This window comes from Leopardus geoffroyi, chromosome B2 (assembly GCF_018350155.1).
Source record: "Leopardus geoffroyi isolate Oge1 chromosome B2, O.geoffroyi_Oge1_pat1.0, whole genome shotgun sequence".
NCBI classification, from domain to species: Eukaryota; Metazoa; Chordata; class Mammalia; order Carnivora; family Felidae; genus Leopardus; species Leopardus geoffroyi.
The window spans coordinates 50,626,762-50,652,630 of NC_059332.1; the positions used below are offsets into that span (position 1 = coordinate 50,626,762).

The 25,869-nt window shown below is 42.0% G+C and overlaps 1 protein-coding gene and 1 long non-coding RNA gene across 6 annotated transcripts in view; one reads left to right on the top strand and one right to left on the bottom strand.

Annotated features, from left to right (window-relative positions):
- On the top strand, positions 1 to 24,137 carry LOC123608517. The gene is made up of 3 exons (XR_006717269.1): positions 1 to 711; positions 23,242 to 23,439; positions 23,589 to 24,137. It is a non-coding gene; the product is annotated as an uncharacterized LOC123608517 (long non-coding RNA).
- Positions 1 to 25,869, bottom strand: part of CILK1 (ciliogenesis associated kinase 1) — a 59,481-nt gene that overhangs the window by 28,226 nt on the left and 5,386 nt on the right. For 4 of the 5 annotated variants that reach the window (XR_006717268.1, XM_045498537.1, XM_045498540.1 and 1 more), the window contains 2 exons: positions 8,504 to 8,776; positions 4,795 to 4,849 (listed from right to left, as the gene is read on the bottom strand). Coding sequence is in view for 3 of the 5 variants with exons in the window: in XM_045498537.1 (XP_045354493.1) it covers positions 4,795 to 4,849; positions 8,504 to 8,604 (156 nt within the window). In the remaining 2 variants the exon portion in view is untranslated. Of the gene's footprint in view, positions 1 to 4,794; positions 4,850 to 8,503; positions 8,777 to 25,869 lie in introns of those variants that run through there. The other variant, XM_045498541.1, reaches the window with a different exon arrangement.

The window sequence follows — 25,869 nt, forward strand, 5'->3', positions numbered from 1 at the left end:
AAAACACAAAAAATTGGAGGGAATCTGCTGTTGAGAAAGAAAAGTAATCCCACATATACTTAGGAAGAAACATCTAATTCCAGAACCTCAGAAATGCCGCAATTCCTATTTTATTGACAATTTAACAAATGGTATTTCTCTGAAGTCAATAACAACTTTATGTAGAAAACTGTTTTGATTAGCTGACTAGAAAGTAAGCACTTGATTATTACTGGTATTTCTGGCTGCATCCTGCGCCAGGCAAGGGGCCAGAACTATTTTAGGTGCAGTCCCTCCAGATGATGGAATTCATGCCATGAAAATGGCCAGAAGGGAACCAACTGGAAGCTGAAGCTTTGGTTGTTCGTATTAGAGAAGGCAGCTGCTCTGGGCTGAGATGACCAGCCAACAGTCTGCAGACCCTTTGGACAGGAAATTGTTCAAATAGACAAGAGGCTCATAGCCCAAGGCTCTCAATTTCCCTCTGACTCATGTGTGTCCATGAGGCACACAGCACTCCTTACGATGTGAGTTTTAAAGGAGAAAGGAGGAGGAGAAATCTCACTGCAAAGACCCTGAAGTGAGATGGGAGAAATAGCTCCGCTTCTAAGAACAGCAAAGGTGAAAACGTCAGGCAGGGGATGAGAAACAAGAGGGTGGCTCAGAAAACGGGGAGTGACCTGATTCTTCATCTTGGCGCACATGCAGTTTTCCTGTTCCTGGCACATCCACGTGAGTACAGCCACGCGTAAACTATTTTCTGTTTGCATTATTAATTTTGTTGATGGGGAAAGAGTACACTTTTGTATTTGTGAGCAGCAATCCTGTTCATGTACAACAGCTAGAGAAACTGCTGGTTTGCTCACCAGATGGTCAGAACCTGATTGACAGTCTCCTTCAAGGGAGCCTCAAAGGGCCACTGGACAGTGGGATGAGCTCTTCAATTCCAAAAGGCTTTTCCTCACAGAAGTGACTCCAATAATAATACACTGTAAAGCCCTCCTTATGTTTGACATAGCATGAGTAGGGGTCCAGCAGAGAGAGAGGGAGACACAGAATCTGATGCAGGCTCCAGGCTCTGAGCTGTCAGCACAGAGCCCGATGGGGGGCTCAAACTCGCAAATCGCGAGATCATGACCTGAGCCAAAGTTGGACGCTCAACCAACTGAGTCACCCAGGTGCCCCTGCGAATATCCAAATCTAGAAAGACAGTCAGTAATAACGCACCCAAAGAATCAGAGCTTCAGAGTGCTATAATATGATAGAGTAACTTCAAGCAGCTGGGAAGGGAGAGGAAATGTGGCCAGTCTCTTCAGGAGGTTCTTCCCTGAAAGACAAGCTCCCACCAAGGAGCCCCTCTGGCAGGAAATCCTCAACCAAAGGACAGATCCTTCTAAAATCACCCAACGTGGCTGATTACCTGTTTCAGTTAAGTTGGCTTCCAGGTTCTCCAAAAGTAACAAGCACAAACATTGCTTGGCTTGTAAGTATTCACCCTGTGGCCTTCTTTTCTACCTATTTGCTTAAAACGCATCACTGCAATGGCTGAGATGCCCAGTGGATAAGCAGAATGAATGGGGCAAATTAATTCAGGGGAAAATGAAGTAGGTTTTTAAGCTTTTCGAGAAGGGGATTCTAGGCAAGGAGTAGGGTACCTTCCATGCTTGGCCTGATGTATGTTTTGAGCACAAATTGCTGGCTAAGAAGTCTAAGAAGGGCTAGCAGATCTTGTTTGTTTGTTTGTTTGTTTCTTCTTCTTCTTTTAATGTTTATTTTGAGAGAGAAAGAGAGCTTGAGAGGTCGAGTGGAGGAGGGACAGAGAGAGAGGGAGAATGAGAGAATCCTGAGCAGGCTCCATGCTGTCATCATAGAGCCCAATGCAGGGTTCAAGCCCACGAACTGTGAGATTATGACCTGAGCCGAAACCAAGAGTCAGACACTTAACCGACTGAGCCACCTCCGTGCCCCTTGCAGTTTTTTTCTGAGCAAGGATCACAGGCAAGTTAAAGTCTACATTAGTTTAATATAAAAGGGATTGTGTGGGGGGAATTTCATGTGACTCATTTTACAGATAGAAGCCATCTTATTTTGGCCCAGGAAGAGTTTACAAGGAGAGGAAAAGACAGGACAATTAGAGCAGAGAAGCAGAAATAGCAAATTAAACCCAGGTCAGCAGTCCTAATAGAGATTATTTATCCCCGTTTGGGTGACGGTTCTTAACTATTAACAAAACTGCAATGTATTGCTCCCCAAAGGTACCCTGGGGCAGAAGACACAGTCCTTGCCTAGATGAGGCAAACAGCCTAATAGGGAAGAGAGGACACGAATACAAAATCCATAAAACAGAATAAGGGAGATCTTCTTAGGGTCAAGAGAATGACAGAGACAAGGAACATCAGAAACATTTCAAGAAGGAGTAATCAGCAAACCCTGAGTGGTCAGTGAGTATGTCATCTGAAATGTGACTTGAAGGAAGAGTAGCATCCAGATAAAGAAGTCAGTGGAAGGGAAAGAGTGAGTCCTGAAAGAAACCCTTCTTAGGTATGGGCGTGGGAGTGGAAGGGAAGTCGGCTATGCCTGAGGGATGAGAACTACCCCAGTTAGGTTCTGAAGGAGGCTCGCCCAGAAGACTTTAACTAGGGAAGTGGGCAGGGAAGGCACTGTTTGGATGCCAGGTATACACCCACTGAAGCTAACAAATGTGGGTTTGAAACAAAGCTCTGTGGCTTAGAGTTGTATTTACCTTAAGCCAAGTTACTGAGTCTCTGGGCCTGAGCTATTCTCAGCAGCAAACTCAAGATACTAAAATTTTCCTCATGGGGTAGTTGTGACGATAAAATAAGACAGTGCATGTAAAGCACCTAAGGTGCTTCCTGGCTCATAATAGCTTCTCAGTAAACGGTACGTAGTGTGTGAACAGCTGAATGTAAAGGAGATCTTTCTGGGAGCAGCACACAGGAGGGGTGAGATATGGAGGGAGTGAGGTCACACAGGCCACCTGCAATGAGCTGCAGTTTGTGGGTGAAGGAGTAAATGATAATTAACAGAAGAGGGGGAAAACAGGACGACTGGAGAAGCAGACATTCTAGAAAATTTAGGCACTGATGTCCACTAAGCAGCTGGATATATGGGCCTGAAACAGGTGTCAGCAAGCTTTTCTTAAAGGGACTGAGAATAAATATTTTAGGCTTTCGAGGCTATGTAGTCCCTGCTGCAACTATTCACGCTTGCCATCAAAGCGTGAAATCAGCCATAGGCACTACAGAAACAAGTGGGCATGGCTGTGTTCCAATAAAATTGTATTTACAGGAACAGGACGTGGCCACTCATCAACCCCTGGTCTAATGCGTACACAGGATAAGAGATTTGGTGAGACCACTGAAGCAAGGCAAAGATATGAAATTACTCAGGAGGAGGTTCAGAGCAAAGAAGAAAATTGCTAAGGATGGAATGTAAGAAATCATCACTATTTAAAGGGTGAACCACGGAGCACTTGCTGAGGCAAGAAAGAGGTGGGACAGCTGGACAAAAGCAGAGTTACACAGTCCTGGGAGAGGACAGCATCCAACACCACAGGCATAAAAATGTCTGAAAAAATGAACTGGATTTGGCAACAGGTAACTTTTAGGACAGCAGTTTCAGTAGAGCTGCAGGGGCAGATGCCTGATTCAATTACATGGAAAGTCCATGGCAGGTGGGGAAATGATGGCAAAGGGAGAAGTCTGGAAGACTAAGCAAGGAAAGGGAAGGGGTGGAAGCTCCCGGAGAGAGAAGGCTGAGGCTGATTAGGGAGAATGGCAGGCACATATATTTATTTATAGGCTGAAGAGAAGGAGCCAGTGGAAAGGAAGAGCTTAAAGAAATGGGAAGGTCCAGGGGCGCTTGGGTGGCTCAATCGGTTAGGCAGCAGGCTCTTGATTTCGGCTCATGTCATGATCTCATGGTCGTGGGATTGAGTCCGATGTCAGGATCTGTGCTGAGTTTGGAGCCTGCTTGAGATTCTCTCTCTCTCTCTCTCTCTTTCTCAAAACAGACAAACTTAAAAAAAAATAAAAGAAATGGGATGATTCACAATAGCCAGAAGGTGGGGAGCAACCCAAGTGTCCACCAACGGATGAATGGATAAACAAAATGTGGTCTGTACCTACAGTGGAATATGATTCTGCCTTAAAAAGGAAGGAAATTCTGACACACACTAAGACACGAACCTTGAAGAAGCTTGAAGACTTTATGCTAAGTGAAATAAGCCAGTCACAAAAAGACAAATGCTGTAATGATTCCACTTACATGAGGTACCCAGAGTGGTCAAAGTCATAGAGACAGAGAGTAGAATGGCAGTTGCCAAGGGTTGGGGGATTGGTCATGAGGAGTTACTGTTTTGTAGGTAAAGAGTTTCAGGTTTACAAGATAAAGGGAGTTTTAGAGGTGCCTGGAGGTGAAGGCTGCATAGCAGTATGAACGTATGTGATACCAGCAAATGTACACTTACAAACTGGTAATAGGGTACATTTTACATATGTGTGTTTCATCACAATTTGAAAGAAAAAGGCCATTAGTGGGAAACTAGTGAGATCAAAATAAATCCGTGGTTTATTTAATACCAAAGTTTAAAAAAGTATATTCACCAATATAATGACATGGCAACCTTCTCCCTTGAGCTATTAGCTGTATAATGTTGTCATTTGCCCCCTTTTGTTGGCATCAATGAAACAATTCAAACAGCATGACTAACTCCAATCAATCACAAATCTAAGCATGTATAAAGCTATTTTAATCAACCATACATAAATTATCCCCTGGTGTATTAATAAATACCTTAACCTCCCGAAGGTTCATGCATTCCTCCCAGGAATAAAACTTTCTTTTCATTCTAAAAGAGAACAAAGAAACAAATAGCATGCTTATTCCCAGTAACAGGCTAAACTTTCTTGTTCAAAAATGTTTCCATACTAAATCCAGTGAATAGTGCTTAGAGTTGGTTTCAATTTCTACCAAATATTACACTATCCAAAACAGCATTCTATTTGACAATCTGGCAGTGCGATTGATGCTACATCACAAAGCTTCCCCAAAGGGATGGTACAGTGCAGTCCAAGGAGGCTTCACCTGCTGTCTTGTTCTATCACTAATTGGCTAACCTTGCCCTGGAGGCAAATCCCTCAGGCTTATTTGATCTATACTAGAGCTCTCCAATAGAACTTTCTGTACTGATGGGAATGCTCTGTACTATCCAGTATGGTAGCCACTGGACTAGACACATATGGGTACTGTGTAGTGGAATATGGCTAGCACAATATAGGAACTTCATTTTTAATAAAATTTAAATTTAAATGCCATTTGGTTACTTGCCACCCTGTTGGACAACACAGTTCTAGACCCTCTGGTATAGGGGTTGGCAAATAATGGCCCATGAGCCAACTGTACCCCACCATCTGTTTTCATGCAGCCTGTGAGCTAAGAATGATTTATCGTATTTATATTAAAAAAATTTTTTTTATTAAAATTTATTTATTTTTTGAGAGCCAGAGAGAGACAGAGCATGAGCAGGGGAGGGGCAGAGAGGGAGACACAGAATCTGAAGCAGGCTCCAGGCTCTGAGCTGTCAGCAAAGAGCCCTCTGTGGGGCTCGAACCCACGAACCGTGAGATCATGACCTGAGCCGAAGTCAGTCGCCCAACCAACTGAGCCACCCAGGTGCCTCAATTTATCATATTTTTAAATGGGAGGGGGAAAAAAAATCAAAAGAAAAAGAAGATCTCATGATAGGTAATAATTTTATGAAATTCAAATTTCAGCTTCCATAAAGAGTTTTATTGGAATACAACCACACTCATTCATTTATACATAGCCTATGGCTGCTTTTACACGATAGCAGAACTGAGTTGTGATAGAGACCATATGCTACAAAGCCTGAAATATTTACTGCATAGCCGTGTACAGAAAAAGTTTGCCAACCTCGGCCTACAGCCTGAGGGGAGAGAGAGAGAACTCTATGGGCCAACCAGAAACCCAAGTTTCAAGGTTATATCTTTCATTGCACTGCAATCACATGGTCTCCGTTGGCTCTTCCAGCAGCCCCAGGAAATAGATGGGGCAAGTGAGGAAACGAAGAAACAGAAAAGTCATGTCATTTTTCCCAAGGTCTCACTGTTGGCCAATAAGAGACCAACTTCCATCTCTCCACCTCACTCTCATACTCTGTCCCCAGCGTCATACCGTCTGCTAGCAGAGTAACCAGTTCCTTTGTTCATGCCCCAAATATTATTTAGACCCCAACCACGTGGCGGGGGCTTTGTCTGCACTGGAGATACAATGAGAGGGGCATCCCTCATGGAACTGACATTGCAGTGGGAAGGCAAGCATTTAATCACTTTCTGTGCTGAGTGCTAGGAAGGAAAGGCACAGGGCATGGTGAGAGTGGACCCCAAAGTGACCTAATTTAGCCTGGTGTATCAGGAAGCACTTGTGGAATGAGGTGATGTTTCAATTAAGACCTGAAGGATCAATTGGCCTATGAAGGTGGGAGGTAGGGAATATCATGTGAAGACTGGGGCAGAAAGATATTTGGTGAGTTCAAGAAGCTGAAAGGCCAGAGTGGCTAGAACAAAATCGACAGCGGGGTAGTGACAGGAGAGAAGACTGAAGAAATCAGGCAGTGGCCAAGTGATACGGCAAGTTTTAGGTCCCATTAAAAACCGGGAGCTTGATCCTAAAATTGATAGGAAGATACTGCAAACTGCTGTAGTTTGGGTTCCTCTGAAAGCAGAGCCTGAGGCAAGGACTTGGGTGCAGGTAGTTTATTTGGGACGAGATTCCAGAAAGCCAGGGCAAGGAACAGAGAAACTGGGAACGGAGGGGTGGGAAACCCACTAAAAGGTGCGTTACTGAGCTGATACCAAGGTGGGCAACTGGGGCTCAGTCCTGCTGGGGACCTTCTAAAGACCTGTGTGGAAGGTACCCTGGTTGAGAGTCTCTCAAGTGCACTTAGGGAGGGGGTGCTGGTAGTAGGCACAGAACTGTACACATAGCATGCTGAATTCAGGTGGGACAAGGCAACTTGACGCGGCAGAGGGGACACAGCGTTTGGCACAAATGGTTTTAGACAATTAGATTCATGTGTTTAAAGTAATTCTTTCAGACTGGAATAGAGAAGGGGGAGAATGGAAGCCAGGATCCCTACAGGGGAAATTCCTCTAGTGGCAGAGGTGGTAAATGATAATGGGTTGAATGGGAGGTTAGCAGGGAGAATACAGAGAAGTAGGTGGATCAGATAAATATATGGTAGTTGGAATCTATGAGTCTAGACGGCCAATGCTGGGCCTATGGAGGGAAGTCAGGAGGACATGCAGGTTTTGAGGGGATGGCAGTGTCATTTATCAAGATAGGAAACACTGACAGAGAAACAGGTTTGGGGCGAGAGAGGGAAAACATTGGATATAAGCTCAGTTTGGGATATAACGAGTCTGACGTGTCTGCAGGCATCCAAAATGGAGATGTTGAGAAAGTGACTGGATATAGAGATGGGTGTAGCAGGAAGGCCTTAAAATGGTCCCCGAAGCCTCCCACCTCCCGGTATTCAGAGCCTTGCATAACACCTCTCCTTTAATGACTTGCTTCTAACCAATGGAATCAGCAATCTGTGAGAGGATGTCACTTCTGTGATTAGTTTACAAAAGCAAAAAGATGTAACTTCCATCTTGGTAGAAGCCTCTCTCATTGCCTTTGTGGCCCCCATGTCTTGAAGCAAGGTATCATGGTGTAAGCTGCTCTCTGGGGAGGCCCACATGGTAAAGGACAGAGAACAGCCTCTAGCCAATAGCCAGCAGGGAACTGAGGCCCTCGGTGTGACCACCCAGTAGGTATTGAATGCTGCCCGTAATCACGTGAGTGAGTAAGCCTAGAAGTGGATCCATTCCCAGCCCAGCCTTCAGATAAGACCCCAGCACTGGCCAACACCTTGATTGCAGCTTCATGAGAGACTCTAAAGAACTCACCTAAACCATGCCAAGACTCCTGACTCACAGCAACTGTGAGATAATAAATGTGTATAGTTTTAAACCATGAATCCTCGGGGTAAATTGTTATGCAGCAACAGATAACTAAGACAGTGAGACTGGACTCAGATTGCAAAAGGCAAGTGGGGTGGGGAGGTGAAGACAGTAGTCCCCAGACTGCTACCTGTGCAAATGATCCAAATTAAGTGCTTCTCAGGGTTTCAGTTTCCTTTCCAATAAAATATTTCTTACCCTGCTCATTACTATGTCACAATATAAGACACCCTGGAAAAGTACTCGCATCATATGCAAATCTAAAGTAGGAATGTGTTTAAGACCTCTGACATGAGCATTCCAGGGCCAACAGTCATCAAGCCCACAGAAATCAATGTCTAAGACTTTCCTCCATGCCTCCCATCCACGCACCTTTAGAAAATTTGCAATGATGAGAAATGCAGAAGGTGGAGTTAAAACGATGTTGACAATGTATAGTTGAGGATGAATTGATGCGAGTGAAGAATAAAACTTACTTTTTAATAGCAATCAGCTCCCCAGACTCAATGCTTCGTCCCAGTAGGACGGAACCATAGGTTCCATCCCCAAGTTGCTTGATCGTTGTGTATCTATTCATGGTGTGCCCGCTCAGGCCGGACACTCATCTCAGGGCCGAGGCGGTGCAGTCCTGCAGAGGCAGCAGGCCTCCCCGGAGTGTAACCAGATTTTTCGATGGCAGCACCAGCACAAGGTATTCAACAGAACGTGACTATCTCCCAAATACATATTTTCAAAGATCAGTCTTCTGCCTGGAGAGAAAAATGAGAGACAAGGGTAATTGCCAAGGTACATTTTAAGTTTGGGTATTTTTATCATCTAAATCAGGAGTCAGCAAACTATAACCCCCCAGGCTGCCACCTGTTGTTGTAAATAAAGTTTTATAGGAACACAGTATGGCCACCTACTTGCGTACTGTCGACAGCTGCATTCACACTACAAGAACAGAGGTGAGTGGTTGTGACAAAGACTATATGGCCTACAAAACCTAAAGTATTTATCATCTGGCCCTTTACAGAAAAAGTTTGCCAACCTCTGGCCTAAATAATGCTCTTTTCCAATTTTTACAAAATGAGAGATACCATTCTTGGAAAGTGAATTCGTCACTGACTCAGAAATGAATCAGTTCCAATTCAATGCTTTTCTGCTGACCAGCCACTGTGGGCAAACACTGCATGAAAACTATGGTCGACAAAAATTGCCGAGCTACAAGAATCTGTATATTTAGTCCAGATTTAGTACTAAATATACTGTGTTCTGTGTAATTCTGCTACGATTTCCAATGTAACAAAGCCAAGAAATGCTAAAATTAAAGCTCTCCTGATACGGAACTTACATGTGCTCCACGAACTATTTGTGGCTAGGCATCAACAGTATTATTTTTACTACTAGACGTACAGAAGCTAAACAAAGGACAACTAATTTCTTAAGGTCTATATGTAGGGTATGCCCTTTTAAAGTCATTCAGTTGTGGGGCACCTGGGTGGCTCAGTCAGTTAAGCATTTGATTCTTGATCTCAGCTCAGGTCATGATCTCAGTCTGTGAGATAGAGCCCTGCACAGGGCTCTGTGCTGACAGCATGGAGCCTGTTTGGGATTCTCTCCCTCCCTCTCTCTCTGTCCCTCCTTTTCTCATGCTGGCTCACTCTCTCTCTCAAAATAAATAAACTTAAAAAAAAAAAAAGTCATTCAGTTGTGTTTTCTTTAATAAATCACTGATTTTTCAATTTATAAAATTGAGTCATCCAGTCTGCCTGGTAATAGAGAATATGTAGTAATAACTTAAGTGATTGCAATGCTTTTATGTAAACATTAATAAAATATAAAAGCTAAAATAAAAATAAGTTTTTTTTTAAATATAAGCTCTACACCCAACATGGGGCTTGAACTTATGACCCTGAGATCAAGAGTCACATGCTCTACCAGCTGAGCCAGCCAGGCACCTTGAAAATAAAGGTATTAAAAAACAAACAAACTAAAACAACCCCTATAGCTGTCAAACTAATTATTGAGAAGCCAAAAGATCAGAGAATACTGATTAGAAGTATGTGACATTCTGCACCTAAATCCAGTCTATGCAGCTTCTCCTTCCAGAAGAATTCCAGTGAATAAATGTTGATGGAAAGAGGAAAATAAAAAATTCACTATTAGGTAAATACCACAGTAAGATTTGTTACAGACAACATTCACTGATGGATGCAACTATTAGTGAATGAAAGGTGGAGGAGAAACTGGATATTTGCATAGTTTCAAAGTATCTCTTAAGACACTTACTAACTCCAAAAGGAAAGATGATTAACTCCATAGGGAAAAATCCAGCAAAAACTTCCTTACCCAAGTGATCAAATTCAATGTAACCATTAATAAAACTTATGACATCACGAACTCTGGATATGATGCTTTGAGAAGGGCATATCCCTTCCATGGCGTTCTTATCAAAAATGCAGAACTTCAATCTATTCATAGGAAAACTTCAGACAAACCCAAAATGAGGGACATTCTACAAACAAATGACTAATAGTCTTCAAAAGGGTCAAGATCATAAAAGGCAGGGATAGGCTGAAGAACTGTCACAGATCGGAGGCAATTAAAGAGACATGACACCTAAATGCAATATGGGATCCTGAATTGGATCCTGGAAGAGAAAAAAGACATTAGTGGAAAAGTTGGTGAAATTTGAATAAGGTCTGTAGTTTAGTTAATAGCATAGTGCCAATGCTAATTTCCTAGTTTTGATCATTGTTTTATGGTTATGGAAGATATTAATATCAGGGGAAGATGAGTGAAGAATTTCTAGGAATTCTCTGCACTATTTTTGCAACTCTTCTGGAAATCTAAAATTAGTTCAGAATTAAAAATAAATCCAGGGGCACTTGGGTGGCTCAGGTGGTAGAGCATGTGACACGTGATCTAAGGATTGTGAGTTTGAGCCCTACGTTGGGAGTAGAGATTACATTAAAACATTTTTTTAATAAAATAAAATATTAAAAAATAAATCCAGTTACAACCTACTGAATGGGAGGAGATATTTGCAAATGATATATCTGATAAGGGGTTAATGTTCAAAATATATAAAGAACTGATACAACTGAACACCAAAGAAACAAATAATTCAATTAAAAATGTGCAGGGGCCTGAATAGACATTTTTCCAAAAAAGACCTACAGATGGCCAACAGACACATGAAAAGATACTCAGTATCACTCATCATCAGGGACCTGTAAGTCAAAAATACAAGATATCACTTCACACCTGTCAGGATGGCTAAATAAACAAACAACAAGTGTTAGTGAGGATGTGGAGAAAAAGGAACCCCTGTGCACTATTAGCGAGAATGCAAACTGGTGTAGCCACTGTGGCATGGAGGTTCCTCAAGACATTAAAAATAGAATTACCATGTGATCCAGTAACTGTACTACTGGGTATTTACCCAAAGAAAAAGAAAACACTAATTCAAAAACATATATGCACCCCTATGTTTATTGCAGCATTATTTAGAATAGTCAAGATATGGAAGCAACCCAAGTGTCCATTGACAGATTGAAGGATAAAGATGTGACACACACACACACACACATGCACACACACACGAATAGTACTCAGCCATAAAAAAGAATGAACCTTGCCATTTGCAACAACATAGATGAACCGAGAGAGTATGTTAAGTGAAGTATGTCAGTCAGGGAAAGACAAATATCACATGATTTCACTCACATGTGGAGTTTAAGAAACAAAGCAAAACAAAGGAGACAAACAAAAAAGACTGTTAAATATAGAGAACAAACTTTGGTTGCCAGAGGGGAGGTAGATGAAGGGATGGGTTAAAAAAACAAAAAACCAAAAAAACCAGTCTATGTTCTTGTGAAGGTTGTGCAAGACCTCAGGAAGCTTTACATGTAAAGGTTATGTCTGATTTCACCACACTCTATCATATAACTGGAGAGCTTTCTGAGATTAAGCTTCCCCCATCGCAAACTCATTTCCCTCTCTCTAGAGCCATTTTAAGGCCCCTGGTTAAAGGGGAATTTTCCTTCATCTTGAAGCGCTACAGGATCAAACTCCCTGCAACTTCCTGCAGCAGCTCTTTATAGTGATGTATTCCATTGCTGATTGATAAATATTTATAAAGCACCTTCTGTATGAGAGACCCTATGTTAAAGCCTGGGGATACAAAGAATATACAATATCGTTCCTTTTTTCAAAGATCCTAGTCTCATGGCAGGGGATGAGGCTGGTGGGTGGGCCCAGATATGTACTCATGAATATGCACTAAGGTATTTCAAAAACACTTAGGTTTGAGGTACAGGACGTGGGAGGGGTTAAAGAGAAAGCCTGCCCCCGGCTTCCAGCTAGGTCAATTCCATCTGGGCTGAGGAGGGCATAAGCAAAGTCTTCATAAAAGATGGAGCTTGAAAAAAACAAGAAAAGTAGGTGTTCTGTTAGGTAAGACATTCTAGCAGTCCAAGGAGCTGAAACAAAGGCATAGCGGCTTCAACCTGGGAGGGAGGGGGTGGGGAGCTTGGAACTGGAGAGACAGAACCCCAGAGTTTTATTTGTGGAGGGCCTCAGATGCCATTTTGAAAAACAGAGGCTTCGACTGGATTCTGTACTAGGGGAGAAGGAAGCACTACAAAGGACGTCATTGGATCAGTGGAAACGACTGGAATACAGATGACAGATTAGGTAAAAGTATTGCATCTGTATTACATTTCCTGAAGTTGATGCTTGTCCTGTGGTTCTATAAAAACATAGTGTTAGTTTTAGAAAATACATCCTGAAGGATATATAAGTAAAGGACCACGATGTATGCAATTTCTTCTCCACTGGGTAGAACAAAAATATTATGTGTGTGAGGGGGAAGGGTGTGAGTATAGAGAGGGAACAAATGGGGTAAAATGTGAATAATAGGTATATTGGGGTAAAGGTATATGGGTTTTCTTTGTATGATTCTTGCAAGTTTCTTCCTGTATGTTTTAAATTACTCTACATTAGGAGTTTAAAAGTGCTCTTCAAAATGGTAGAGGAAGGGAATAATTTTATTTCAGCTTAAAACATACAAATGTAGATTTATTCAATAAAACTTACTATTAGAGGGGCGCCTGGGTGGCTCAGTTGGTTAAGCATCCAACTTCGGCTCAGGGCATGATCTCATGGTCCGTGAGTTCAAACCCCGCGCTGGGCTCTGTGCTGACAACCTGGAGCCTGGAGCCTGCTTCAGATTCTATGTCTCCCTCTCTCTGACCCTCCCCCGTTCACACTCTGTCTTTCTCTGTCTCAAAAATAAATAAACACTAAAAAAATTAAAAACAAAACCCCTACTATTAGAACACTTTCATATACCATGGCTGTGTCTCAACATAACACAGAAAGAGTACTTGAACCACAACATAGGCAATTTTTGACTCTGCATTTGTCTTCCCCTTTTTCATATTTATCTCCATCTAGTTTTGATGACATATGATTTCTACATCATTCATAATTTCATTTCCAACAAATAAAAATTCCTGAACCATTGTTGTATGTCATCTTCCTAAAAATCACTGGTACCTTGATTTGTCACATATCAGCTAATAATTCACATGCTCTATTAAAAAAAAGAAAGAAAGAAAAAAGGAGGCTTTGAGTTAGAGGCAGTGGGACGTTAGTTATGTTTTTTTTTTTTAACTTGAGAATAACATGATCAGATTTGTATTTTGTAATCCAATTAAATAGAATATTTTTCTTAATGTCCAACTAAAATTTGCCTATTCTAACTTAAGCTAATTTCTTCATGCTTTGTTTTTTTTTTTTGCAGATATAAAGAAACTCACAAAAATATGTGTGGACATGAAATTAGTAATCCAATGTGTGTCTCTCAGCCTTCTTGTGCTTTAATTATGCAACCTTTCCTCATAGGACCTTTTTCCACTCCTTTAATTATCTTTGGCATTCATCTCTGAATCCTTACACATTTCTCCATCCCCTTGATGAGTTGTGGTGACCAATCTTAATAATGATGTATGTTCCAGTACCACGTGGGCTCTCCCCCACTTTTTTTTTTTTTTTTGCAATGGCGTCATACTACTGATTCATATCTATAAATTATTAATCATAGAAGCCCTTCTTTGGTAGTTAGTTCCTACTACTTACTCATCCAATTAAATTGTATAATTGGGATAGTGCTTTCCTAGATTATCGTTGAGAAAGCTGTTTGTGAAAGAATTAAGAACTTTAGTGAAGTTAAGATAGAGTCATTTATTTAACACGGCCACCCTAACGATTTCTCTTTGTTATAGTTTGTCATATTATCATAGAATAAAATTCAATTACTCTAGCAAAATTTGACTCTCACCATGCCATGATAGCTGCTTTTTAATCTTACATTATTTCAGGTAATTACATAAATGATTGTACAACGGGTCAAACTAGTGTCTCTTCAGGCACTGATGTCAGGTTGACAGTGTACAATTTTACTGAACCTTTACTAAGATGCTAAGCATTATGCAAGGCTTTAGGGGCACATTATGGATAAGATAAGGGTCCTTCCTTAAATAACAACAAACACGATCCAAAAAAAATGTAGAAAGTACTATGAGAATATGGTACAGAGAGCAACCAACTCCTGGGTGGAGGGAGGGATCTGACAACCCTTTGGAGGAGAGGTAGTTATGGAGATATTGAAGAATGAGCAAAGTTTTGTTATACAGAAAAGGGAGAGAAAGGAATTACAGATGGAGGAAGCTATGTGTGAAATGTCAGTGGTACAGGACCTTGGTGTGTTCACAGGAGGGCAAATGCCTAGTGGTTCCATCCCTGGCTGAACATTAGAATCGCCTTTAAAAATTTTTTTTTAATTAATGTTTATTTTTGAGAGAGAGAATGTGAGCAGGGTAGGGGCAGAGAGAGAGGGAGACACAGAATCCGAAGCAGGCTCCAGTCTCTGAGCTGTCACCACAGAGCTTGACGCGGGGCTCAAACTCACGAACCACAAGATCATGACCTGAGCCGAAGTCAGATGCTCAATTGACTGAGCCATCCAGATGCCCCTAGAATCACCTTTTAACAAATAACTGATGCCCAGGCCCCACCTCTAAGGAATGAGGTCGGGGGCGGGGGGGCCGGGGGGGGGGGCTGAGTTTCAGTAGTTAAGAAAGCTCTCCAGGTGATTCTAATGTGGAACTAGGCTGTGAAGTATAGGGTTAGGACATAAAGACCATGGAGGGCAGTAAAGGAAATGGCAGGAAATGCCTAGAAACTCAGGGCAGGACCCAGCAGAGAAGGGGTATATTTGTCATGCAGGAATTTGGTCTTTACTCTGCAGGGGGGAGCTCTCCAGGGCTTTCAAGCAGGGAAATGATTGGAGAAAGATCCCTCTGGAGAACAAACATGTTAGGATAGAGACACTAGAAGCATAGAGACTAGTTTGGAGGGTCTGCAGTAGTCCAGGTGATACCTGCTGAAGGCCTGAACGAAGGTCCCTGACTGGATGAATCTCAGATACAGGATTAGGGATAGGGAATGTGTGTTTGTGTTACTCGGACAAGGTGCAGAAATAATGGGTCTGTTTTCTAAGGTGTTGAATTTGACGTATGTACAAAACCTCTCACTGGAGATGCTCCATAGATAGCTACAAGCGGTTTTATTTTTTCCAAAGACAATGCATTATTGGAGCTCTTATTAGGAGCACAGCATTCAGACAAGGTTGATACATTGCACAACTCTGGATGACAAACTTTGAGAGATATTGAAGAACGCAATCAAGGGCCTAAATAAACACACAAGAAGAGTAGTTGAAGAAAGAATACTTGAAGTTAAAGAGACTTAGGAAGCCATGATCATAGTTTCAAGTGTACTAAGGGATATAAGAGAGAAGGATTAGTTACTCTATGTCTGGATCCATAGAACAGAACCATGGCCATTCTCTTGGCCTTCTAGTCTCTACTCTAGTGGATTATTTCCCATACTAAAAAAATGCAGTGGTATTATTCAAATTAGCATTACACAAGAAGCATCAGTCAACCCAAAGTCTATTCTGAGCACACCCCAGCAGGAACTGGTTAAATACATTTGAGATCAGTATTTTCAGTTCACCATTTTTGTGGTGGCCCAAATATGATGACTCATGTCATAATCTGAAACCGAACAAAACCCCACTGCTGCTCTGGGAAAACAACAGGGCAATGGACAATGCAGTAGAAAAAAGAAGGGAGAGACAGCAGATGCCATTGCTGATCTACCCAATAGTAATGTTCCCCTTCTTGCTTAATTTACAAAACCCTGATTTTATTCAGGATCCAACATAATCAGGGATGGCAGCCACCTACCACAGCCCCAGGGCATGAACTCTGATCAGTCTAAGCCAAGCAAAGCAGTTCTACTTCTCACTAAAATTTATTTAGGAATGGAACTATGGCTCCCACTTAGAAGATGGAAAGGAAAGTGAGCTGGTAAGGGAAAGAGAAAGGCTTCTGAGAAGGAAAGATAAAGACAATTGACAAAGAGGCTGGCCTATGTTTCTGCCTTTAACATGGTTGCATAAAACTGTAATGTTTAGGGCTGAGACAGCCTTCTAGTGACTATGAGAAATCAGTTCTAAAGATGAGAATCCAATCTGCTGAGAATGGATAAGAAGAAAGAAAGAGGAGGCTGAGTCCATGATGATATGATCTCTGAAAATATCAGCTTTAGATTTCTTGTTATATGACCTAATTAAAGGTCTTTGTTGCTGAAGCCAATGTTAGATATTCTATTGAGTACAGCCGAAAGCATTCTGGATACAGTAGACTAAGGCTACCCTGACTTAAGAGGCCAAATACAAAATTCTATCTATACAGAAGGTGGTAGATTAATCAATCAACAGTTTGAACTTCTGTGGCTAGCATGGTTTTGAAGACTAAAAGAGGAATATAGCTGGAGACAAATTAGAAGAAGTAATTCTCTGCTAGCCTAAGGTTTATTTTCCATCGACCATGATCTGCTTCCAATCTGGAAGAACGAATGACTACAAATCTTGTGGTGAAACAAACATGACTGTCCAAATATGGCCCTGGGTGTCACTCAGAGTTGCCTGCACAACTAGCCAGCTGGGACTGGGGATTCTTCTCCCCAGGATTTATCCAAGCCCAACTTCTCTTGGACATTGAAGGTCCCTCCAAGTTAGGCAGATGGCGCTCCCAGATAAATATTCTCTATAGCTGGCAACTAAACCTAGATTCTGTAAATCCTCTAATAAGGGCCCAATGGACAACACCGTTCTGATGCCCACGTGGGACCCACTCTGGATGTTACCAATAGTGAAACTTACCGCATGGAACAACAGAGCTTAAGTGAAAGGCAACCAAGGAAATCCTAGAACTCTCAGTCTGAGTCTTAACAGGAAAGAAGTTTCAACATACTAATGACTGTTTGTATTGTACACTCCTCTTTGATGCTTGAGAGACAGCTACATCTACAGAGTCAGTTCTTGACAAAAATTAAGTGACAAAAAGAAGACAACCATCAAATGTGTAAAATGCATATGTGAAATAAAAAGTTTGGTACTTCAGTGTATTTTATTAACTGAGTGTTTCGGAATGCTCATTTAGAACAAAAGCCACTATGCACTACTCTGTGTTTTTAAACTGTAGCTAACTCAAGATGACTCAACTCAGTATGAAAATAAATCATGGTCGTATCATTCTGGTTCCCCTCAAGCCCATCATGTCTTCTCCTCTCCACGACATTGTGTCTGTAAGTCATTCCATTGAGATCTCAGTACATAAGGAGAAGACAGTTTCTACTTTTGAGTTCTTTACAACTGGTAAAAATTTTACAATTTTTTACAACTTGATAAAAAGGCAAAGTACTGTCTTTTCCATGGTTGTGAGGTTTACCCACATTTATGTTGCACAACATAGAAATATATGAAATATATATTTTTATATAAGTATACACATATTGGGGTCCCTGGGTGGCTCAGTTGGTTGAATGTCCACCTCTTGGTTTCAGCTCAGGTCATGACCTCAGTGTTTGTGGGATTGAGCCCCACATTGGGGTCTGTGCTGGCAGCATGCAGCCTGCTTGGGATTCTCTCTCTGCCTCTCTCTCTCTCAAATAAATAAATGAAATAAAAAAAAATAAATAAACTTATTTATCAAAATAAATAAATAAACTTAAGAAATAAAGAAGTATACAAATATTTCGGATATACAGGAATATCTGAAATATGCTCAAAAAGTTAAAGTAGCAACAAAATACCACACATGTGAAAAATTATGCACAAGGGACTATGCTCAGTTCTGAGACATAAGATCCAAAGAGCTGTGGGAGGAGGATCTGGCCTGTAGGACCTTCCCATGTAACTAGGAGGTGGAACATACACAATGACCAGGAGACATGGAGGTTGGGGTAGGTTCCCAGGAGGAGTGTGGAGACAACAAGAATGCTATAGGTGCACAAGAAGAAGTTACTTTGCGAACCACAGGTAAGGAATCTTAAGGCTTTGGGCGACTGATCTCTAAATAATGGCTAATTTCTCTTGTTGAGGACATGCTATTTATCCATATGCTGACAAAAAATAACCTTTAAAAAAATATATATATAAAAACTCTTCCTTATCAGCTGAATTAGTTTCCCATGGCTGTTGTAACAAACTACTATAATAGTACCCTGGTGGCTTAAAGCAACAGAAATTTATTCTCTTACAGTTCTGGATGTCAGAGTCTGAAACCAGTACTGGGCTTCTCAGTGGGCTGAGATCAAGGTATAGGCACTTCCTTCAGAAGCTCTAGGGGAAATCCCTTCCTGGTTTCTTCCAGCTTCTGGTGGCCGCTGGCCTTCCTTGGCTGTGGATGCATCACTCCAGTCTGTGGTCACGTTGCCTCCTCATTTGGGTGGTGTCAAATCTCCCTCTGCTTAAGAATTTGTATTTGCATTTACGCCCACCCAGATCATTGAGGGTACCCCCCTCACCTCAAATTCCTTAATTTAATACACATCTGCAGTCTATTTTGCCATATAAGGTAACATTCACAGACCTGATATCTTTGGGGGATCTTATTTAGTCTACTACTCTCCAACAAAAGTCTCCAAGCCTTTCAAACAATCATCTGAATTATGGAGCAGTGCTTTTCATTCATTCAAAGTTGAGTGTTTTAGGAATGGAATCAGAAATCTGTGCTTACTTACCCAACGAGTTCCTTTTTGAAATACAGAGAGGATTTCTCTTTAATTTTGCACAGTAGACAAGACTTGACAATTCTGACTGAAATCCCTGAATATATGACATTAGCATATGGTGATTCCCAAGTGTGGACCAGGGGTTGCCAACTAGCAGCCTGAGAACTGAATTCAGAGGTATGCTTTGAGGCTACATTTAAAAATGGGGGGGGGGGGGGCGGCCCTGGGACGCTCAGTTGGTTAAGCGTCTGATTCTTGATTTTGGCTCAGGTCAGGATCTTGTGGTTGGTGGGTTTGAGCTCTGAGTCAGGCTTAGTGCTGACAGTAGTCTCTTTCTCTCTCTCTCCCCTATCCTGTACTTTCTCTTTCTCTGTCTCTCTCAAAGTAAATAAACTTTGAAAATAAAAATAAAAATAGGAACTCTATGGGCGCCTGGGGGCTCAATCAGTTAACGTCTGACCCTTGATTTTGGTTCAGATCTTGGATCCCAGGGTTGTGAGATTAAGCCCCACGTGGAGCTCCCTGCTGGGGCTGGAGCCTGCCTGGGATTCTCCTCCCCCCTTCTCTGCCCCTCCACAGCTCACGTGCATGCACTCTCTCTCTCTCTCTCTCTCAAAATAAATAAACATTAAAAAAATAATAATAAAAATAGGAATTCTAATATAAAAATGAGATTTGGGGTTTCTCTGGAAAAACTGAAGAGCTAATAACACGGGATCCTTAGCCTTCTATGGTAATAAGAAGCTAGAGAAATGTCACCATCCTTTTAGACTTGACAAGAGTCCCCATGCTCATCACAGTCCTCATTTTGCCTGTTGTCCCTAAAATGGATACCACATAGGTTGCCAATATTTTTAGTTGTCATTTATTTTTGTACCTTCACACCACTTGGTTACTGGTAGAAAAATATTTCTCTGTTCCTGTACCTCTATTGAAAGAGACAAAGTAAAAACCAGCCTGAACCACGAGCGGCGCCCCACCCCCCCGCCCCGCTCCCCGAACTGCCACGTTTGAAGAAAAACTGGAGAAGAAAAAAATGTTTTTTTTTAAAAGAGAAGAGCAATTCCTTTCCTGTTTAACAAGCACATACCCAGCTTTCCTGAGTCTTCTACATTTCTTCCTCTGCCTCTGACAGAATTTGAATTCATAGCTCCCAGTACTGACTGCCGTAGTAGTGGAAGGAATGCAGCCACACATCTGTAACGTGGGAATCGGCTAACCTGGTGATGAGCAGTGCTCTAAATACTGCTCGGACTCCAAGAATTAACTTGGATAAAGCACTCGTAACTAAGCCACACTTAGTTTCCTAATATATCAATTAAGCCAAAAGGGCAGTAATAATAATAATTTAAATACTTAGCATGTGTATAGTACTATTATGAGTGCTTTACATATATTAATGCATTCAAATCTCACAACTCTATCCATAGACACTATTATTATTATCCCTATTTTACAGATAAGGAAACTGAGGCACAAGCAACTTGTCCATAGTACTATTACCATCATCCTCTCTCCCCCCAATTTTCTAGATCAGGAAACTGAGACATAAGTGACTCGTCCAAGGTTATGTAACTAGTAAGTGATAGGAACCCAGGCTGACTGTACCAAACTCAAAAGTAAGGTGAAGATCTAAAGATCATGAAACCTTTTGAGGATCTGAGAATGGGAGGAATTAGAAGTACTTTGTAGCTCAAAGTCCAAATACGGAAACCAGTGATGTTGCCATGCTCTAGGTGGCCTCATTCTGCAATCAAACATCAGCGAACCCAGCAGGGACCTCCCCAGCACCAACTGTCTACAATGGAGGCAAAGTGGATGCAGATAAAGAGGAACTGGATCCCACTTTCAACTCAAATGCATCGTCACGTAGACTCTGGGCTCACAGGCTTGTTGAATGCTTTTAAATAGCAAATGATGTAATAATGTTTGAATGTCTTCACCTGTCCTGCAGAATAATCACCTTCTCCTTGGGGTTTTGTGTCTTGTTTTTGTTTTTTTTAAGGAAAGGTTATTATTATTATTATTATTATTATTATTATTGAATGTATGTGTAGCTGTACGTATGTAATCTTTACAGCAAACATGGGGCTTGAACTCATGACCCCCAAATCAAGAGTTAGATGCTCCACTAAGCCAGCCAGGCACTCCCTCCTTGGGTTTTTAAACCTGGTATCAGGAGTCATCCTTTGCTTTTATCATGGGACCCACCTGGGATAAGAAACCCTGACCACTTAACCATGCTCACACCACTTAGTCAAAGTCACTGTTGTTGGGATCATTTAGTGCTCTATTTAAAAATCCTCTTTTTAATTCAAACAGAATAATTTTTCTGTGACTATGTCACATATTGTAGATTGCCCCAAACCATTATTCTGGCTAAAGCTGAGATGCCCTTGACACCCTCATTTTTTTGCAACACATCCAGTCTTTTAATGAACACTAAACAGAAGTCTTTTTCCCATAACACTATTTGATGCAGGCCCAGTATCTTCTGAGTCCAATTTCTTGGTTTTCTTTTACAGAATACATAATAAAGAAGAAGAGTATACAAAGAGAATGGTGTATGAAGTATACATCATCTGTAAGACAGCTGTTTAATCACTTAGATTAGTGCTCTCAGTTAGGATTTCCTCCACCTCGTCCAGATCACATGGGTAGGGTCACAGGTACCAACCCTGTGAGTGACTTGGAGTACCTCTTGATCCTTGGGTTTACTTTCTGTGAAATCGGGATGTTGAACTGACTCATGATGAAATGAGGTGGTTTTCCCTCTCTAATGATCAGTGATTCTGTGACTCTCTGTGTAAGGATTCAAGTTAGTTTTTGTCTTAGAAAAAAAAGGACTGGGGTGCCTGAGTGGCTCAGTTGGTTGAGCATCTGACTTTGGCTTAGGTCCTAACCTCACCTCTCGTGAGTTTGAGCCTCACATCAGGAGAGCCCTGTGTCAGGCTCTCTGCTGTCAGCATGGAGCCCGCTTTGGATCCTCTGTCTCCCTCGCTCTCTTTACCCCTCCCCCACTTGTGGTCTGTCTCTCTCTCTCTCTCTCTCTGTCTCAAAAATAAATAAACTTAAAAAAAAATGACCAATGTTTCCACGTTTCCTGTCACCCACATAAAAGCTAGCAAAGGGAAGGTAGTAGACCAGAGGGACCCTGCATGCTACATGACATCTCTTTCAGAAGACAGTGCTCTACTGACTCAGCCAGGCCCCCCAAATCAGAATCTACTCCTTTCCTTCCCTCTCAGTTCAGCTCAAACAGCACCTCAAGAGCCTCCTGTCCCAACCTGCAATAAGAGACACACCTAATGGCTCTTTCCCCCAGCTACAACAGCATCCTGTCTCCACCTCACTGCTAGCCTCTCCCTGGGATCTGTGACATTGCAAGCCTGCCCTCTGCATCAGCTGGGACACTCACCATGCTTCCTTCATCTCTGTGGCCTCACACCTCACATTCCACTTGCATACAGTAGGTACTCATTGTTTGACTGGTCAAAAGTTTAATTTTAGTCTTTGCTATTTATTTCCTGTACCACCCTTGGTAAGTATCTCCAAACATAGTGCTATTCCTTCATGTGCAAATTAATGATAATCAAATTGACCTGACCACAAATGCTGTGAAATTCTGAAATGGAGAATAAATACCATGGAAAGGCTAAGGCAGGGCTTTCCCACCACAATGCTGGAATCACTGCTTCTCAGAGAATCACAGAAAGGCCCCTTCAGTGTCATCAGATCAGGCCTTTGGCCTTTGGGAAAGGCTGTACTCCACTAACAGACATGCAGCCTTATTTTGCTTTCAGAGTTCCAGCAAATCTCTGAAACAAATGTTATGGTTTCTCTGGTTAGGTGACATTGGGGAAAACCTTCCTGCAATCCGCCCCAATTCCCTCCCTCCAGCTTCAATCCTCAGTGGAGGCCAAGAACATCTGCTTGTGGCCAGCAGCTCATACCATGTACCCTGCTCATTCACAGCCTGGAAAACAGGCTAGGTGCAGGGACAATAGTAGTCCATTCTTTATTCTTAAACTTTGAGAGTCATTGAATTGATGTAATAATTACTATTTTTTTTTCTTTTAAGAAAGAAGACAGAAAACGGTACACAAACTTGGCCTTGTCTGGCAGTTGTGGTTTACCAGCCATGTTAAATTCAGACCCCTCTGAGCAGCTTTTCTCCCTCAGAGAGCTTTCTATCCTCAGAGGAAAACAGAATTACGTGCAACATCATTAAATGGCCCTTCTCATGGAATTTGGAGTTCCATTTTACCTCATCTTGCAGGTAATTACACATCGTATTGATATTCAAATGTGTCATAACTTTACAAGAGTTAATATTGTCAATTTACTTTAAAAGGGTACTAAAAATAGTACATTTGTGTTTATACTTTTCTTTCTGAGGCCTAATCTTTCTGCTCATATTCATTTTAGCAAAAATGTCTTCTAAGTACTTTGACTCTTGGAATAGTGCTTTTTTCTGCATTGAGGACAGCAGCCAGACCAAAAGAGCCTTCTTTACGTGGAATCCGCCTTGCCTTTACCTTGACAAAGGAATGCATTAAAGATGCTTTTGACTACTGCATCACCTGGAGTGAAGGGAGAAGAAAATCAGCTACCTGGTGTATCTCTGCTATTCCCCAGAAACTGTTCCAGTCTCACCCTCCGTCTCCTCCTTCAATCCCACTTCTGAGCAAAAAACTTCTCACGCACCAGGGTCCTTAACACCACGAGTAGGATCCATGACTTCCCATTGCTTCTCCTAGGATACCAAAGGGCGCCCCTGCCCTAAACCAAAAAAAGTCTTCAGTCACTTGTAGGTTACTTTCAAACTGAGACAAGTCGTTGTATGTGGCTCATGCAGACCGTGAAGAACTGAAGGAAGAGTGAAATGTTGAAGAGCTGGAGGAAGAATCACTGTACCCTGACTTGTGTGACACTGTGGATGAGCTGGGGGATGGTCCCCAAAGCTTAATCAAGAAGGCCATGGAGGGGCGCCTGGGTGGCTCAGTCGGTTGAGCGGCTGACTTCGGCTCAGGTCATGATCTCGCGGTCCGTGAGTTCGAGCCCCGCGTCAGGCTCTGTGCTGACAGCTCAGAGCCTGGAGCCTGTTTCAGATTCTGTGTCTCCCTCTCTCTGACCCTTCCCCATTCATGCTCTGTCGCTCAAATAAATAAACGTTAAAAAAAAAAAAATTTAAAGAAGGCCATCGAGGGTGGCGACAGTCAGGCCCCAGCTGCCTGCCTGATTGCCACCTCAGGATGGAAGGGTGGGCGAGGTAGGGTGAGGAGCAGATGGGGGCAGTGAACGAGAACAAGTCACATATGTCAGGTATTGTGCAGATATTACAGCACCTTTAACTCAGGAGCTGACCTCAGTCCACAGAAGATGCTATGCTGTCATACACAACAAACCAATCAGTAACACAGATGAAAGAGGTAAAGGCTTAATATAAAAATAAAATAGAGCAGGGGTCAGCAAACGTTTTCTGTGAAGGGCTGGTAAATATTTTAGGCATTGAGGGCTACGTCTCTGTTACAACCACTCAACTCTGCCCAGGTAGCACCAAAGCGGTCATGGACAATACGTAAATGAATGGGCTGTGTTCTAGTAAAGTCTATTTAAAAAAATAGGCAGCAGACAGACTATGACTACAAGGCACAGCTTCTCTACCCCTGAAACAGGAAATATGCACATAAACATTTTAAGTACTCTCCCCAATTACGCCTCGAGTACCCTCGGGTTACAGGGTGGCTCACACAAATTGTGTTCATCCTGAGAATGTAAGCGCTTTTTTTTTTAATTAAAAAAAATTTTTTAGGGGCGCCTGGGTGGCGCAGTCGGTTAAGCGTCCGACTTCAGCCAGGTCACGATCTCGCGGTCCGTGAGTTCGAGCCCCGCATCGGGCTCTGGGCTGATGGCTCAGAGCCTGGAGCCTGTTTCCGATTCTGTGTCTCCCTCTCTCTCTGCCCCTCCCCCGTTCATGCTCTGTCTCTCTCTGTCCCAAAAATAAATAAACGTTGAAAAAAAAAATTAAAAAAAAAAAAATTTTAAACATAATTTATTATCAGATTGGTTTCCATACGACACCCAGTGCTGTATGCAAACAGTGCCCTCCTCAAGGCCCATCCCCCACTTTCCCCTCTCCTCCACCCCCCATCAACCCTCAGTTTGTTCTCTGTGTTTAAGAGTCTCTTATGGTTTGCCTCCCTCCCTCTCTGTTTGTAACTTTATTTTTCCCCTTCCCCTCCCCCATGGTCTTCTGTTAAGTTTCTCAAGATCCACATATCCGAGAATATAAGCACTTTGTGGGCAGAAGTTTTATTATGTTCATAACTACATGCCCAGCACCTAGACGTGTGCCTGGCATGCAGCTGGCACAAACAGCTGCTCACAACAAACATTTGTTGAATGAATAAATTAATGAAATGAGCACATGATAGGTCTGTAAAGGGTAATTGTGACTATTGGTGATTTTCCTGTACCACCAACCCCACGTCCACGGCTGTCCCATCCCCTTGTGCCCCTCCTTATTTATTTGCAAAATTGGACAATTATATGGGGGCCAGGGCATGAAAATTATGAATCCTCCTAAAAATTTTTACACAAATTTGAGAATACATTTGCTTTTCAACAGCTAAGATAACACGTAGAAAAATGTATCTTTATTTTCTCAGTTTTGCCTATGTTAAATCAAAATTTAATAAATTGACTT